The 13,762-nt window shown below is 38.6% G+C and overlaps 2 protein-coding genes across 5 annotated transcripts in view; one reads left to right on the forward strand and one right to left on the reverse strand.

Annotated features, from left to right (window-relative positions):
* The window catches only part of ANKRD17 (ankyrin repeat domain 17), a 183,961-nt gene that overhangs the window by 152,478 nt on the left and 17,721 nt on the right, over nt 1–13,762 (forward strand). For all 4 annotated transcript variants that reach the window (XM_025384928.1, XM_025384929.1, XM_025384931.1 and 1 more), the window contains 4 exons: nt 3,968–4,139; nt 8,001–8,448; nt 9,247–9,402; nt 12,270–12,419. In XM_025384928.1, coding sequence (XP_025240713.1) covers nt 3,968–4,139; nt 8,001–8,448; nt 9,247–9,402; nt 12,270–12,419 — 926 coding nt within the window. The remainder of the gene's footprint in view (nt 1–3,967; nt 4,140–8,000; nt 8,449–9,246; nt 9,403–12,269; nt 12,420–13,762) is intronic.
* Nucleotides 7,375–7,838, reverse strand: LOC112624432 (high mobility group protein HMG-I/HMG-Y-like). The gene has a single exon (XM_025384932.1). It carries the CDS (start codon nt 7,697–7,699, stop codon nt 7,376–7,378), a length of 324 nt encoding a protein of 107 aa, XP_025240717.1. The 5' UTR covers nt 7,700–7,838; the 3' UTR covers nt 7,375.

Genomic DNA, 13,762 nt, shown 5'->3' on the forward strand with positions numbered 1-13,762 from the left:
CTTGACATCGTGATCTGCCCGCCTTGGCCTTCCAAAGTGTTGGGATTACAGGCATGAGCCCACATATTTTTTTTTAATACACAGGTGCGACGCCTTACTTTCTCCTCAGAAACCCACAGTGCCTCTTTGTTGATTGCATGGGAAATTCTAAACATTCAGGTCCTCGTCTCTTATTTCTCCAGGCTCATCTTTCACTATGGTTCTCTACTCCTCACATATCCCATTCACTTTCATATATCCAAATCTGCAGTGCAGTATTTGTTTAGTCTGGACTGGCTCTCCCCAATTCCTTAAATTCTCATTTTATAAAGCCTAACTCCCAAGTGTCACTTTGTTTCCTGAGCCCTCAATTAGAAGTCATCAGTTGGGTTAGTGCCCTCTCCCATTCCACAGTGAAGTTATTCTACAACTTGACCCTTTTTCTCAAAGCCTCTAACCTCCCCCACATACACTAACAAACATGACAGCAGTTCTCCAAGTAAAATGAGATATAGGCTTATGAGAGAAAGTGAGACAAAATATAGAAAGTGAGACTGAGTTTTTAGTTGTATTTTCTTATGCCTCTGGACGTATTTGAATCTTCATGGTTTAGTTACTCTTTCCATATGCTGTCTGGGTTTTTCTATCAGTTATTAGCACCTCTCCCTATGCCTTTATCTTCAATTTCTACTGTTTTACTAACTCCTACCCACTACCTACAGCTTCAGTCAAGGCAGAGGTACAATCAAGGTAGCTCTATCCTAATGGAACTTTTTCCCAAATTTAGTATTTTGCTTTTCTTTTAATGCTTATAATAATCTCTGTGTCTTATTAACTATTTTAAATTAAATCTCGGCTCAGAACCATGTGACCTGCTTCTCCAATAAACTAACTGTGGTGGAGGTAACCAATGGCATCTCAACTGACAAATCCTTGTTTTTTTTAATTTAATTTTATTTTTTGTTTGTTTTCAGTTACAAAGCACGCCAAATCCATTTACCTCTTCAATTCTTATTGATGCCCACTTTTATGAGGTTTACCAGTGTTGATCTGGCCTTCCTTCTCCCATTGGAGTTGCTTTCTCCTGTTTGTCTTCCTCTATCTGATTATGCCTTTCAGAAGCTTCATTTGTTCTTCCTTTACCCCTTAGATATTCTCTCTGTCACACACATATACACATAAACTCTCTCTCTCTATATATATATGTATAATATTTATATATTTTATTATATATAGCAAAATAGTAGGTATATGTGTGTATGTTTATAGACCCTCACAGTTATACCTTTTTCCTCTGGTTACCTCATTTATTAGTTTCAGCTACCACCTGCAAACTTATAATGCCTCTTTTCCTGTATCTGTTGATCCACACTTGCTAATTCTGCTTACTTTTAGAGCTCCATGCCATGTAAAGTTGGGTCATTTTGTAGCCATAGCTTGGTATCTCCCCCCCAGAAATTTTCCCTAGGACCTCTGAATTAGTGCCCTACCTACTCTTAGTGACTATTAAGAGGGTTAGTAAAATATATCAGATTATCAAAACATCGGCATTAAAACTTCAAAATTTAGACACCAGTAAATACTTACCTCTTAGGGTTAAACTCTGAAGTTGGATAATCCAGACTCAAATTACTCTTGCCAAAGGGCTACCCCTGACTGACTCTACACACCCTGAGAAATTTGCATATCTAAGACCCAGCCACACCCTATGACCTACCCAAACTTACCACCCCCATCAACATCTAGCACATATATGCTTAAATGAAATCCTGGTTTCTGAATTAAAACTCTTATACTTTTAAAAAAGTTCTCCACCCCCAAATCCCCCCCGCCCCCCACTTAAATAGCAGTCATAATTAGCTCCTGCTACCAGACAAGTTCAAAATTCCAGCAAAATGAACAACCCATCATGGATGAGCCAAAACTCTAAAACTTCATTTGCTGTTTTGAGCCTCCCCCAAACCATTCCTTTCCGGGGATTTTTCTGTCCAAACAGGTATGACACAGATAAAATATTGGTTTTGTTATTCCTAATCCTGAAGGAGAGAGACTTAATACACCCTTGTAGCCACAGCTGCTTTGTTAATACGCTTTTCTGGTGCACATTTCACCTTCGTTTTCACTCCTCCTCTCCCTCTTACACCTACTTACCTCTTCCACAAAGTCAAAGCTAGACAGAACAACCACACTTCTACCTCCTTCACTGGGGTCCACGTGGAGAAAACACATAAGCAAGGCTCAAATGAGCTGAGTCACACATGCTCAGTTGCTTCTTTCAAACTCACCAATCAGATATTACTCCTCCCTTGTGGTGATCCAGGGAGTAAAGGTCATCAGTTACTATTTTGTTCCTAATACTTCAGCAGGGATAAAAGCTCCTCCTCTACTGATCTTCAGATTGGAGCTTTCTGGGAGTCCAGCATAAATTTCCAGGGTTAGGATGCAGGCAGTTTCTGTATCTTTAGCTTTTAGATGCATTCTTTCCTAAAATCCGTCTGCCTGGGAAAGTATGGGTATTCTGCATGGTTTTCCTTCAATGTTTCCCTTTTCAGGAACAAGACTTATCTCTCACCTAGCCTAAGGTAAGTATGTTGCATTGCCCCAGGGTGTGAAAACTTGGTGGTGGGCCAAACTTTTCAAGAACCTAGCTGAGAGCTGGTTTGACTGTCTTGGGTTATCAAAACTTTTTAAATTTGGCTTTAAAAAAAAAAAAAAGAACCTAAGAGAAGGTTAATTTGAAAGGCAGGACAGAGAGTATCTAGCAAAAGCACAACACTTAAAAGATGAAGTCAGACTTTTTTGAGTGGAAACTAAATATTGTTTGGCTTATGAATTTGTGAGGACTGGTTTTACGTGTTGTAGGCTCCGTGCCTTAACTGACATTGTTTTTACACATATTTAAAATACACATAAAATAATTCAGAATGCTAGATTATGGGTGGAGAATAGTTTTTAAGAAACATCTTTTAGGTGACATGCAGACAGAGTTTAAAGATGATTTTCATACCTTTATGAACCAAGAATGAAAATTTAACAGTTTAAATAGTTTATTAAGATATATTTTTGGACTTTTAAACCTACACTTAGTTTTTTGACTGTGAAAGTAATAATGTACTCATTTTAACAAATAGAAACAATGTATAGTTATATAAAGTAAAATTGAAAGACACCGTCTTTCTGCTATCCCTCTTCCTGTTCCACCCTCCAGAGGTAGTCTCTGTTAGCCTTTTATTTATAACTTTTATGGGGTTTTTCTGTGTTTATACAAATCGATGCACAAAGAGGGTTCTCTTCTCTCATAAAAGTGATTATTAGTCTTCAGTGTGCCTTTTTTTCCTCCTAACAAATGTAAACTGGAAGCATTTTCCCAAGTACGTATGGTGGCTATCTAGTATTCTGTTAATATATCCTGTTAATTTATTCCTTCCCATTGATAGATTTACCTGGTTGCCATGTATTGCCATTATAATCAATTTGCAAAGAAAATTGCTGAACCCTTGAGTTTTTCACTAGAGATAGACATTTTATAGAATAAGTTGTTAGGATAAGCAGTTTGTAATTTTTCTTAGGAGCCTTTCAAATTAGTTTTTCTAAAATGTAAATATTCATGCCGACAGCAGTATAGGAGATAATTCAGTTTCTCAGACTTGTGCTGATATCTGATGCTTTTTTAAATTTTGCCAAATTAATGATCAAAAAATGGTTCTTTGTCAGTTCAACTTACATGTCCTTAATGATTAAAAGCTACGTATTTGTTTATTATTTACCCATTTTAAAATTAGTCTTATATTGTTAATTTGATCTTGATATTGTAAAAATAATGTCTCTTTAGAGTGGTTTGAATATGATCTTGATAAAACAATGAATTGAACTAGATGACTTTGAATTTTATGATATCATGGTTTCCTTATTATTAAATGATTATGTGTCAACTTTTTCTCCAGGGTAAATTTCAATGTTATATCTCTGCTTTATTGATCTTTAACAGTTAAGGGAAGAAAGTCGGAGGCTGGCTTTGGCTGCGAAAAGAGAAAAAAGAAAAGAGAAGAGAAGGAAGAAAAAGGAAGAGCAAAGAAGAAAACTAGAAGAAATCGAAGCCAAAAATAAAGAAAACTTTGAACTCCAAGCTGCTCAAGAAAAAGAAAAGCTTAAAGTTGAAGGTATTTTCTCAACAACCATCCCATTTGTTTTATATTCTAGTTAAAATTATATTTACTTGATTATCTGTCACTCTTGAAAATATACTTTTAAGTTATTAAACCCTTAAGATAGGCCATGCACAGTGGCTCACGCCCATAATCCCCGCATTTGTAGCAGGTCAAGGTGGGAGAGTCAACTTGAGTCTAGGAGTTCAAGACCAGCCTGGGCAACAAAGTGAGACTGTCTCTACAAAAAAAGAAAAAAAAAATTTTAATTAGCTGGGCACAGGAGCATACCCCTGTAATCCCAGCTAGCTACTGGGAATAAGGGAGTAAGGTGGGAGGATCACTTCAGCCTGGGAGGTTGAGACTGGAGTGAGCCATGATGTGGCACCACTGCACTCCAGCCTGGGTGACAGAGCAAGACCCTGTGTCAAAAAAAAGAGAAAAGAAAAGATATATGCTTTTTTTGTTGTTGACCGAATTCCTCCCTAACTTTGTTATGAAAAATTTCAAACCTACAGACAAGTTGACAGATGATAAAATGAATACCTGAATACATTACACCTAGATTGACAAAATTGTTAACATTTTACCATATATGCTTTATTTTTCTCTTTAAGTACTTCCACATATTTTTTTCTGAGCCATCTGAAAGTAAATTGCAGACATCCTGACACTGCACCTATAAGTCCTTTTCTCTTTTTTTTTGAGACCGAGTCTTGCTCTGTCGCCCAAGCTGGAGTGCAGTAGCGTGCTCTCGGCTCACTGCAACCTCTGTTTCCTGGGTTCAAGCTATTCTCCTGCCTTAGCCTCCCAAGTAGCTAGGACTACAGGCATGCGCCACCACGTCCACCTAATTTTTGTATTTTTAGTAGAGAAGGGATTTTGCCACGTTGGCCAGGGTAGCCTCTAAGTCCTGATCTCAAGTGATCCCCCCCACCTCAGCCTCCCAAAGTACTGGGATTACAGGTGTGATCCACTGCGCTGGCCACCTATAAATAATTAAGCCCACATCCCAAGAATGACATTTGCTTACATCATCATAATACCGTTTTAGGTATTATAAATGGTAATTTCATAATATCATCTACAATTCAGATCATCAATTTCTTCAAATGAGGGAATTATTTTTAACTAGGTTGTAATCAAAAGGTTATTTGGGATGGAAGTATAGTAATCCTGTCCCTTCATATCCACAGGGAATGGTTTTCAGGACCCTCATGGATACCAAAATTTAGATACTTAAGTCTTTATATAACATGGTGTAATATTTGCATAAAAATTATGCACATTCTCCCATATACTTTAAATCATCTCTATATTACCTCTAATACCTAATATAACGTAAATGCTGTGTAAATAGTTGTTATACTGTGTTTTTTTAATTTGTATTTTTTTATTGTTTTGTTTTTCGAATACTTTCAATCTAGTGTTGGTTAAATCTGTGGATAAAGAGGACTGACTGTATTGTGGGAAGGAACCATTGCCATGAAACCACCAAAAATATGTGCATGCAATGTGTGTATGTGTGTTTGTGTTGTTTTTTGTTTTTTGTTTTTTTTAAGTTCCCTTCTCCAGCCTTTTATTTTGAAAATTTTCAAACTACAGAAAAGTTTAAGGATTAATATGGTGAACACCTCTATGTCACCTACATTTTTAAAGCATTTTGGCACACATGGGATATGTCTTCTCTTTTTTTGAGTAGTTTACATGTAAGCTATACACATCACGTGAAATCACCCCTAGATACTTGATTACGTATTTCCCAGAAAGAGGACATGATTTTACATAACTGCAACATTAAGAAATTTAATAATTATGTAATAATACATAATATACAGTAATACTTATATTTTCCAAACTGTCCTCCAAATTTTTTTTCTCTGAGAAAAGGATATATACACACACACACACACACACACACACTTTTTTTTTTTTTTAATTCAAGTAGCTACAAATAGGAAACCAGAGGGAGAGCCCCAGGATGGGACAAATCATGGCTACCCCTCCGCAGCAGAGCAGGAGGAGGAGGTGCTTCCTACACCCTTTATGGTCGATTCGGGCCCCCTTGCTCACTCTGCTGCAGCATCCTAGGGGCAGGGCCCCACCTTCCCTGGGACTGGGGTAGTCACTCACCCAGCCTGCCATGCCCCAGCCCCTCTTCCCCACGAAGAGTATCTTATGAGAGGGGATTGTGGGCAGAACAGGAGGCAATGAGGATGAACATTTGATGCTGGTAGCGGCAGCAATGACAGATGTCGAAGAATGGAACACTGAACAAAAAACACCACCACTGTCCAGAGGTAGTTTGTGAACAGAGGAAAAATGGAACCAGAACCTTAGGGGGCAGGGAGGAGCAGGAGGGTTGGGAACAGGCAGGGTGAGCTCCTTGCTATTCGTGCCCCTTCTGAGGAGGGGGAAATGGCCGAGTGGTGGAAGCAAAGTAAGGTTGGGAGAGCGGCCCCAGCCCACCTCAGGCGGTGGCCACAGGACTTGTGGGCCTCACCTAGACAATAAGTGACTGCATCTCTATCACCTCAATAGGTACTCAGATCCCAAGCAAAGGGCAAGGGGGCTGGGGCCACAGTGAAGAGGGAGTAGGAGGCTCACACCCCTGTTGCCTTCCTGTAGCCAAAGGGGACTATCCAACCTAGTGCAGGGACTAGGGGAGGTGGGAAAGGATGAAAACTGTGAGCCCCACGTAGTGACAAACACAGTTTGGCTGGGGGAATCCTGGGGCCAGCACTCCCTCCATTGGCCACACCTGCTACCAGGGCAGTGGAGTAGGGCGTGCCAGGATGAGATGGGGCTTGGACCCCTTTTAAGGCCAGGGAACCTTCCCAGGCCACACTCTGGGAAGCCAGAGGGAACAGTGGAGGATCAGAGAGGTTGCCCCAACCCCAGAGAGCAATGTTGCTACTACTAAGGGAGTTGGGATGCAACAGGTGCAGGGTGTGGCTAAGTGGGATGTTAGCCTTGTCCAGGAGGGTACGTGTGTATGCGTGGGTCAGCAGGGGGAGCTGGGAACTGAGGCCTGAGGAAAACTGCTTCCCACTCAGCCCATGGGGGCCCTGCAGTAGCTGGTGTGCTGTGTAGTGTGGTGGTGAGGGTACAGGTGGAAGATGGAGGTGGTGGCCGTAAGCAGTGGTGATGGTGGGCCTGGGGAAGGGGTGGGGGCGGTGGGAGCAGAGCAAAAGCTGTCCAGTCCCAGAAGGAAGATGCTCCTTCAAATGAGGCACAGGCAGCACACACGGTCACTGCTCCTCCTGCGAGGACTCCTGCGAGATGCCCCCCTCTTCCTTCTTCTCCAGTTTTTTGGGTCTGCCGCTTGGTTTCCTTCCTGGAGTAGTGGTGGTTTTCCGTGTCTTGGCAGCTCCCTTGTTTTTGCTTCCCTTTGGTTGGCCCCAAGGTCTCTTAGGTGTTGGCACTTTACTGGGCTCCTTCTGACTCCCTACCAGTGCTATCCTGGGACTCACCAGAGGCTGCTTGCGGGGCCTGCCCCTGCCCGACTTCTCAGTGCTGTCCATTTCCTGCCTGGAGGCCAAGGGCTGGCTGCGCTTCGAGCTCGACTCACTCATCTTCCCTTCTCTAAGGAGCAGGTGGAAGAGTGCTGGCTTGAATGGCCTTCTTGGAGCCACGCCAGCACCAGAAATGCCCCCCAAAACATTTTTTATAACTACCTGCTGTTCTTTGAACAGAACTTGAGGACACAGAGTATATCAGTCCTGTCCAACTCATTACCAATGAATGTGAGAATAACTTACATGGCTAATAGTAGTAGAGTATCTCTCCTGAGTTTTTCTTTTCTTCAAGTGCTTATAGCTAAATACATTCTGGGAACATTTAGAACTTGCTAATTCAGTATTGCTACTTTTACAGATGAGCCTGAAGTCTTGACAGAACCTCCAAGTGCCACAACCACTACTACCATAGGTATATCTGCAACCTGGACAACTTTGGCAGGTTCTCATGGTAAAAGAAATAATACCATAACTACAACCAGTTCAAAGAGGAAAAACAGGAAAAATAAAATTACTCCAGAAAACGTTCAAATTATATTTGATGATCCACTACCAATTTCATACAGTCAGCCAGAGAAGGTGAATGGAGAATCCAAGAGCAGCAGTACCAGCGAGAGTGGGGACAGTGATAACATGAGGATTTCCAGCTGCAGCGATGAAAGTAGTAACAGCAACAGCAGTCGTAAGAGTGACAATCATTCACCAGCTGTGGTCACTACCACTGTGAGCAGCAAAAAGCAGCCATCGGTTCTTGTTACATTTCCAAAGGAAGAGAGAAAATCTGTTTCTGGCAAGGCTTCAATAAAGTTAGTTCCAATTTTTATTTTCAATGTTTATAGTGTCATGAAATACCTTATTACTGAATTTTTTGGTAAAGAAAGTAAATTCACAGCTTGCAAAATAGGATTTTTCTTTGTGCTAAAGAAGGTACAGTTTCAATTGAATTGAAGAATAAGCTTTTGCTTAGATTTTGTATTAATGAGACATCAAATTATTTTTACTATATAATTTCTTTTTTTTTTTTTTGGTTGTTAAACTTAGCACATGAAAAGTATGGATTCTGGTTTTGAAGGGGTTATTACTGTGATTCAACTCTGCTAAATGTGTACCCTAGATAGTATCTTCTTAAAGTTGGCTCTTTAGGCTGGGCACAATGGCTCATGCTTATAATAATAGCTCTTTGGGAGGCCAAAGTGGGAGGATTGCTTGGGCCCAGGAGTTCAGCACCAGCCTGGACAACATAGGGAGACCCTGTCTCTACAAATAATTTTTTTTTTTTAATTAGCCGATGTGATGGCATGCGCCTGTGGTCCCAGCTACTTGGGAGGCTGAGGCAGAAGGATCACCTGAACCCGAGAGCTCAAGGCTGCAGTGAGCTGTGATTGCACTGTTGCGCTCCAGCCTGGGTAACGGAGCGAGACCTGTCTCAAAAAGAAAAAAAAAGCTCTTTATATTATATGCTAAATATGAGGAGAAGTGAAAAATAAGGTCGTCATTTGTTATTTAAAAATAAGTTTTAAAAAATTGTGTAGTAGACTACCTTTATCATTTTAAAATTCTACATCTGTTCCGTATTTAATGTACTTTCCCTCTCTCTGTTAAAGATTGTCAGAAACTATCAATGAAGGGACCAGTAATTCTCTATCTACTTGTACAAAATCTGGTCCATCTCCCCTTTCCTCTCCAAATGGGAAGTTAACAGTAGCAAGTCCTAAGCGTGGGCAAAAGAGGGAAGAAGGATGGAAAGAAGTTGTAAGAAGGTGAGTAATTGTTTTTCTCATTCTTTTTATGTGCTATATATCACAGTCAAGTGTTATTTACCTTGTAATTAAATTCTTCCTACTCTTCTAAAAGTTACAGACAAACTGATGGTTCAAGGCTAAATTTGACCAACAGAAAGAGCCTGTGCTATATTTTAGATGAAAAAAAATTACATGTTAATTTGGCCCCTCAAAAGTATTGGAATTTGTTTAAGATTGTGTCTTTTTCAGCTTTGTTATCTCAAAGCCCTATATAATACAAAGAATTATTATAAAAGCTACTTGTAAATATTTGATGAATGAGTGGGTAATGATTTTAAATTGTTGATCTAATAATAGTAACTGTTGTCTTTAAATCATAGGATAATTTCATTTTAAGGGTTTCAGGATAAAAATATTTTGTTTTGCCTGGGATTTTAAAAATAATATGTATCCAAGAGTAGGAATACAATATCCCAGAAACTTAAAAGGAGGTAAGACACCTGAAATCTGGAAAAAATGTGATCCTTTGTAACTCTTTGATAACTTATTTTAAAGAACTTTCCAGAAATTTCATAAAAATTTAAACTTTTGATTGTCTGAAACAAAAGCTATGGTGAACCAAACTTAGTAACTACTGTTAATCCCTAAGTGCAGTATACAGTTTTTTGGTTTATTCTCTCCGTATTTTGGACCAAATCTTGCCCCCGTCATAACTATGTTTATTTCTGTCTCTTTTTTCACACATGATAAACACATTCTCTCGTTCACTCCTTCACATACACTCTATTGGATTAATTGAAATCACATCATCAGAATATTCTCTGTACAATAATAAGAGATTTTTGTATAGATTTTGTAGATTTTTGTACAAAAAAATAAGGTTTTTGTATATGCATTTAATGTTGTGTTATACAAATAAGTTTTTCACTAATTTGGAAATGATGATCACTGGCTGATTATCATGCCCCTTAGGGAAAAAGTAATTGTCAGGTAACTTAGAACAGGGATCATGCCCTTCCTTTTAGAAAATATGACAATTTTAATACTTAACCATTCTCAATAAATAATTTACTTGTTTGAACTATACTTGACTGTTTCTCTTTATTGAGAACTTTATACTGTATTTCTTTTAGAAATATTCTTTAATCAGCTTATCAGGAATTTGGGCCTGACACCTGTGGCTCATGCTTATAATCCCAGCATTTTGGGAGGCCAAGACAAGAGGATCACTTGACGCCAAGAGTTCGAGACTAGCTGGGCAACATAGCAAGACCCCATCTCTGCTAAAAACAAAATTTAAAAATTAGCTGAGCAAGTGGTTCGTGCTTGTAATCTCAGCTACATGGGGAAGGTGGGAGGATTGCTTGTGCCCAGGAGTTTGAGGCTGCAGTGAGCTATGATCATACTACTGCATTCCAGCCTGGGTACAGAACGAGACTCTATCAAAAAAAAAAAAAAAAAAGGAAATCGATATTCACCTTTCCTGGACCTGAATGTTAAAAATTAAAATGTAATTTTGCAAGTATTAGATGGATATTGCTTTTTTTTTTTTTTTTTTGAGTTGGAGTTTGACTCCTGTTGCCCAGGCTAGAATGCAATGGCGTGATCTCAGCTCGCTGCAACCTCTGCCTCCCAGATTCAAATGATTTTCCTGCCTCAGCCTCCCGAGTTGCTGGGATTACAGGTGCATGCCACCATGCTTGGCTAATTTTTTGTATTTTTAGTAGAGAGGAGGTTTCACCATGTTGGCCAAGCTAGTCTTGAACTCCTGACCTCAGGTGAACCACCCGCCTTGGCCTCCCAAAGTGCTGGGATTACAGGCGTGAGCCACCATGCCCAGCCTCAGATTTTGCTTTTTAAATTCTAGTAGGATTTTCTTTTTCCGGACATTATTAAAGATTTTTAGAAAGTTTTCATATTTGTGGATAGTCATTTTAATGCTGCTAGAAGAATACAGGGAAGTAATGAATTTTTTTTTTCTTTTTTCCTGAGAAGGAGCCTTGCTCTGTCGCCCAGGATGAAGTGCAGTGGTGCAATCTCAGTCCACGGCAACCTTCACCTCCTGGGTTCAAGTGATTCTCCCGCTTCAGCCTCCTAAGTAGCTGGGATTACAGGCGCACACCACCATGCCTGGCTAATTTTTGTATTTTTTTCAGTAGAGACGGGATTTCACTATGTTGGCCAGTCTGGTCTCGAACTCCTAACATCAAGTGATCCACCTGCCTCAGCCTCCCAAAGTGCTGGGATTTACAGGCATGAGCCACCATGCCCGGTCATGAAATTTTAATATCACTCTTTGAGTTATATGTATTAGAGACTAAAAAAAAGCATATGAGTAAAGCACCAAAGGGGCCCACAAGAAGTCTTTCTTGACTCTTGAGGCTAGATTAGATACCCAACCATCATATATATACACATACATATATAATATATATACACACATATATATCTATATGTGTGTATATATATTATACGTGTGTGCGTGTGTGTGTACACACTATTGCAACACATGACATGGTGGTGTTTTCATAATTAGTGTGTACATAGTCTATATATGTGGGCAGAAATCCATGTCTATCTTATTTACCATTAGTATTTGCATTAGCACAGCACGTGTCTACATAGTACATGCTTAACAGATACAAGTCAAGAATGATGATCAACAAAGCAAACAATCTTTGATAATGAGATGAGAAGCTATAATAAAGCTTACATGTCTGTTGCTCCTGATTGCCTTTTCTCTGTTCATCTAGAATAGATGAGGCTTATTCAACAATATTCTGTATTTATAGAAAAACATTTTAGTAATACTCTTTCCCCTTTTTAAAATTACAATAACTATTGTTAATGATTAATCTTAATTTATATATACAACTTTTAAACAGATCAAAGAAAGTATCTGTTCCATCAACTGTGATATCCAGAGTGATTGGAAGAGGAGGCTGTAATATCAACGCTATTCGGGAGTTTACTGGTGCACACATAGATATCGATAAACAGAAAGACAAGACTGGAGACCGGATAATCACTATAAGGCAAAACTTTGTCTCTTACATTTTCTTCCTTTATTTTATTGCACTGTAGCTTAATAAAATATAGCCATATGAATTTTCAGTGGAACTTTGTGTTACATAGTATACTTTTTAAAATGGGAATGTTGTTAGTGTTTGAGAAGGTAAACTTTATAGTTTTCTTTTTTCCTAGTTAATACACTTTTGTGAAGTGTTTTAGAGACTTTTATAGGAATTTTGTATGCATGTGTAGCAAAGGTTTAAATAAATAATTTCTGTACATAAACTGTTTATATGACATTCTTAAAAATTTGTTCTGAGACTTTCAGGGAGGACGTTTCTAACATTTTAAGCAGTGGGTTTTTGTCTTTCTCAAATAACCTTTGAGATTTGTAACTCTGAGATTGTGTCTTTGGAATTTAAGTTCAGATTTGAATCTGAAGTGAAAATACAACTTATCTTGAATAACCCATCGAGTATGTCTGTGCCTGAACATTCTTAAAATAAAAGTGATGTTCTAAGAAATCATAAGAATGTAGGAAGCTATATTTAATTACTTTAAAGTAAATTCAAGTTCCTTTGAAAAAGAGTTTTATATTTTTTAGATGGCAGATATAAGTTTGTTTGTGTGAGGCAGATGCCCCTTTGCATTATACAGAAGGGCTAATAATTACATCATACCTCAAAAATAAGAAAGCAAGTAGCCATCTCAATTGTATTCATTGTCCTCTCCTTCTGACTGGTTTTTCCCTGGGTAGTCGGGTAGCCACAGCCCATCTTATCTAGAAAAGAGGGAACTAGATACCCTTTATTGGTAATTTCTCCCTTGTGTTTCCATAAATATAAAATATTTTCCTGAAGATCCAGCACTAAGCTTTTATATGGGTATTGTTGGCACTATCAGGATTCCTGCCTCATTTTAAGACATCTTCCCAGAGGAGTTACAATAATTATCCTACTAATAGAAAGACTACTAATGAATTTTTAGTAGATGGAGCCATCCCAGATACCAAGATTTAATATAAAATACTGTTTTCTTACTCGGTTTTATTATTTTCCTTGTTTACTTGTATTATTTTTAGTGTTGATTAACTGTTTCAATATTTTTAGTATTAAATGTTTCAGTAACACTGTGGATTACATAGGCTTTTATGTGCAGTGGTTTTTCTAACCGTAGTGTATTTTACAGTAGGAAAATGGTTTCTTAGTCTAAGGAAACAATAGTGAAATGTATTTTTGAAAAATAAGTCATTTACTATTCCTCTGAAAAATAAAAGTAGTAATTCAGGACAGTTTATCGCTTTGTTTGTAGAATGCCTCAAGAATGATAAGAAAATGGCTGCCCAGCTTTTGTTATCTGTCCTTTG

This window comes from Theropithecus gelada, chromosome 5 (genome assembly GCF_003255815.1).
Source record: "Theropithecus gelada isolate Dixy chromosome 5, Tgel_1.0, whole genome shotgun sequence".
Lineage (NCBI taxonomy): Eukaryota > Metazoa > Chordata > Mammalia > Primates > Cercopithecidae > Theropithecus > Theropithecus gelada.

Coding starts and splice junctions, on each gene's coding strand:
- LOC112624432 (XM_025384932.1), bottom strand. CDS start 7,699: ATGAGTGAGTCGAGCTCGAAGCGCAGCCAGCCCTTGGCCTCCAGGCAG.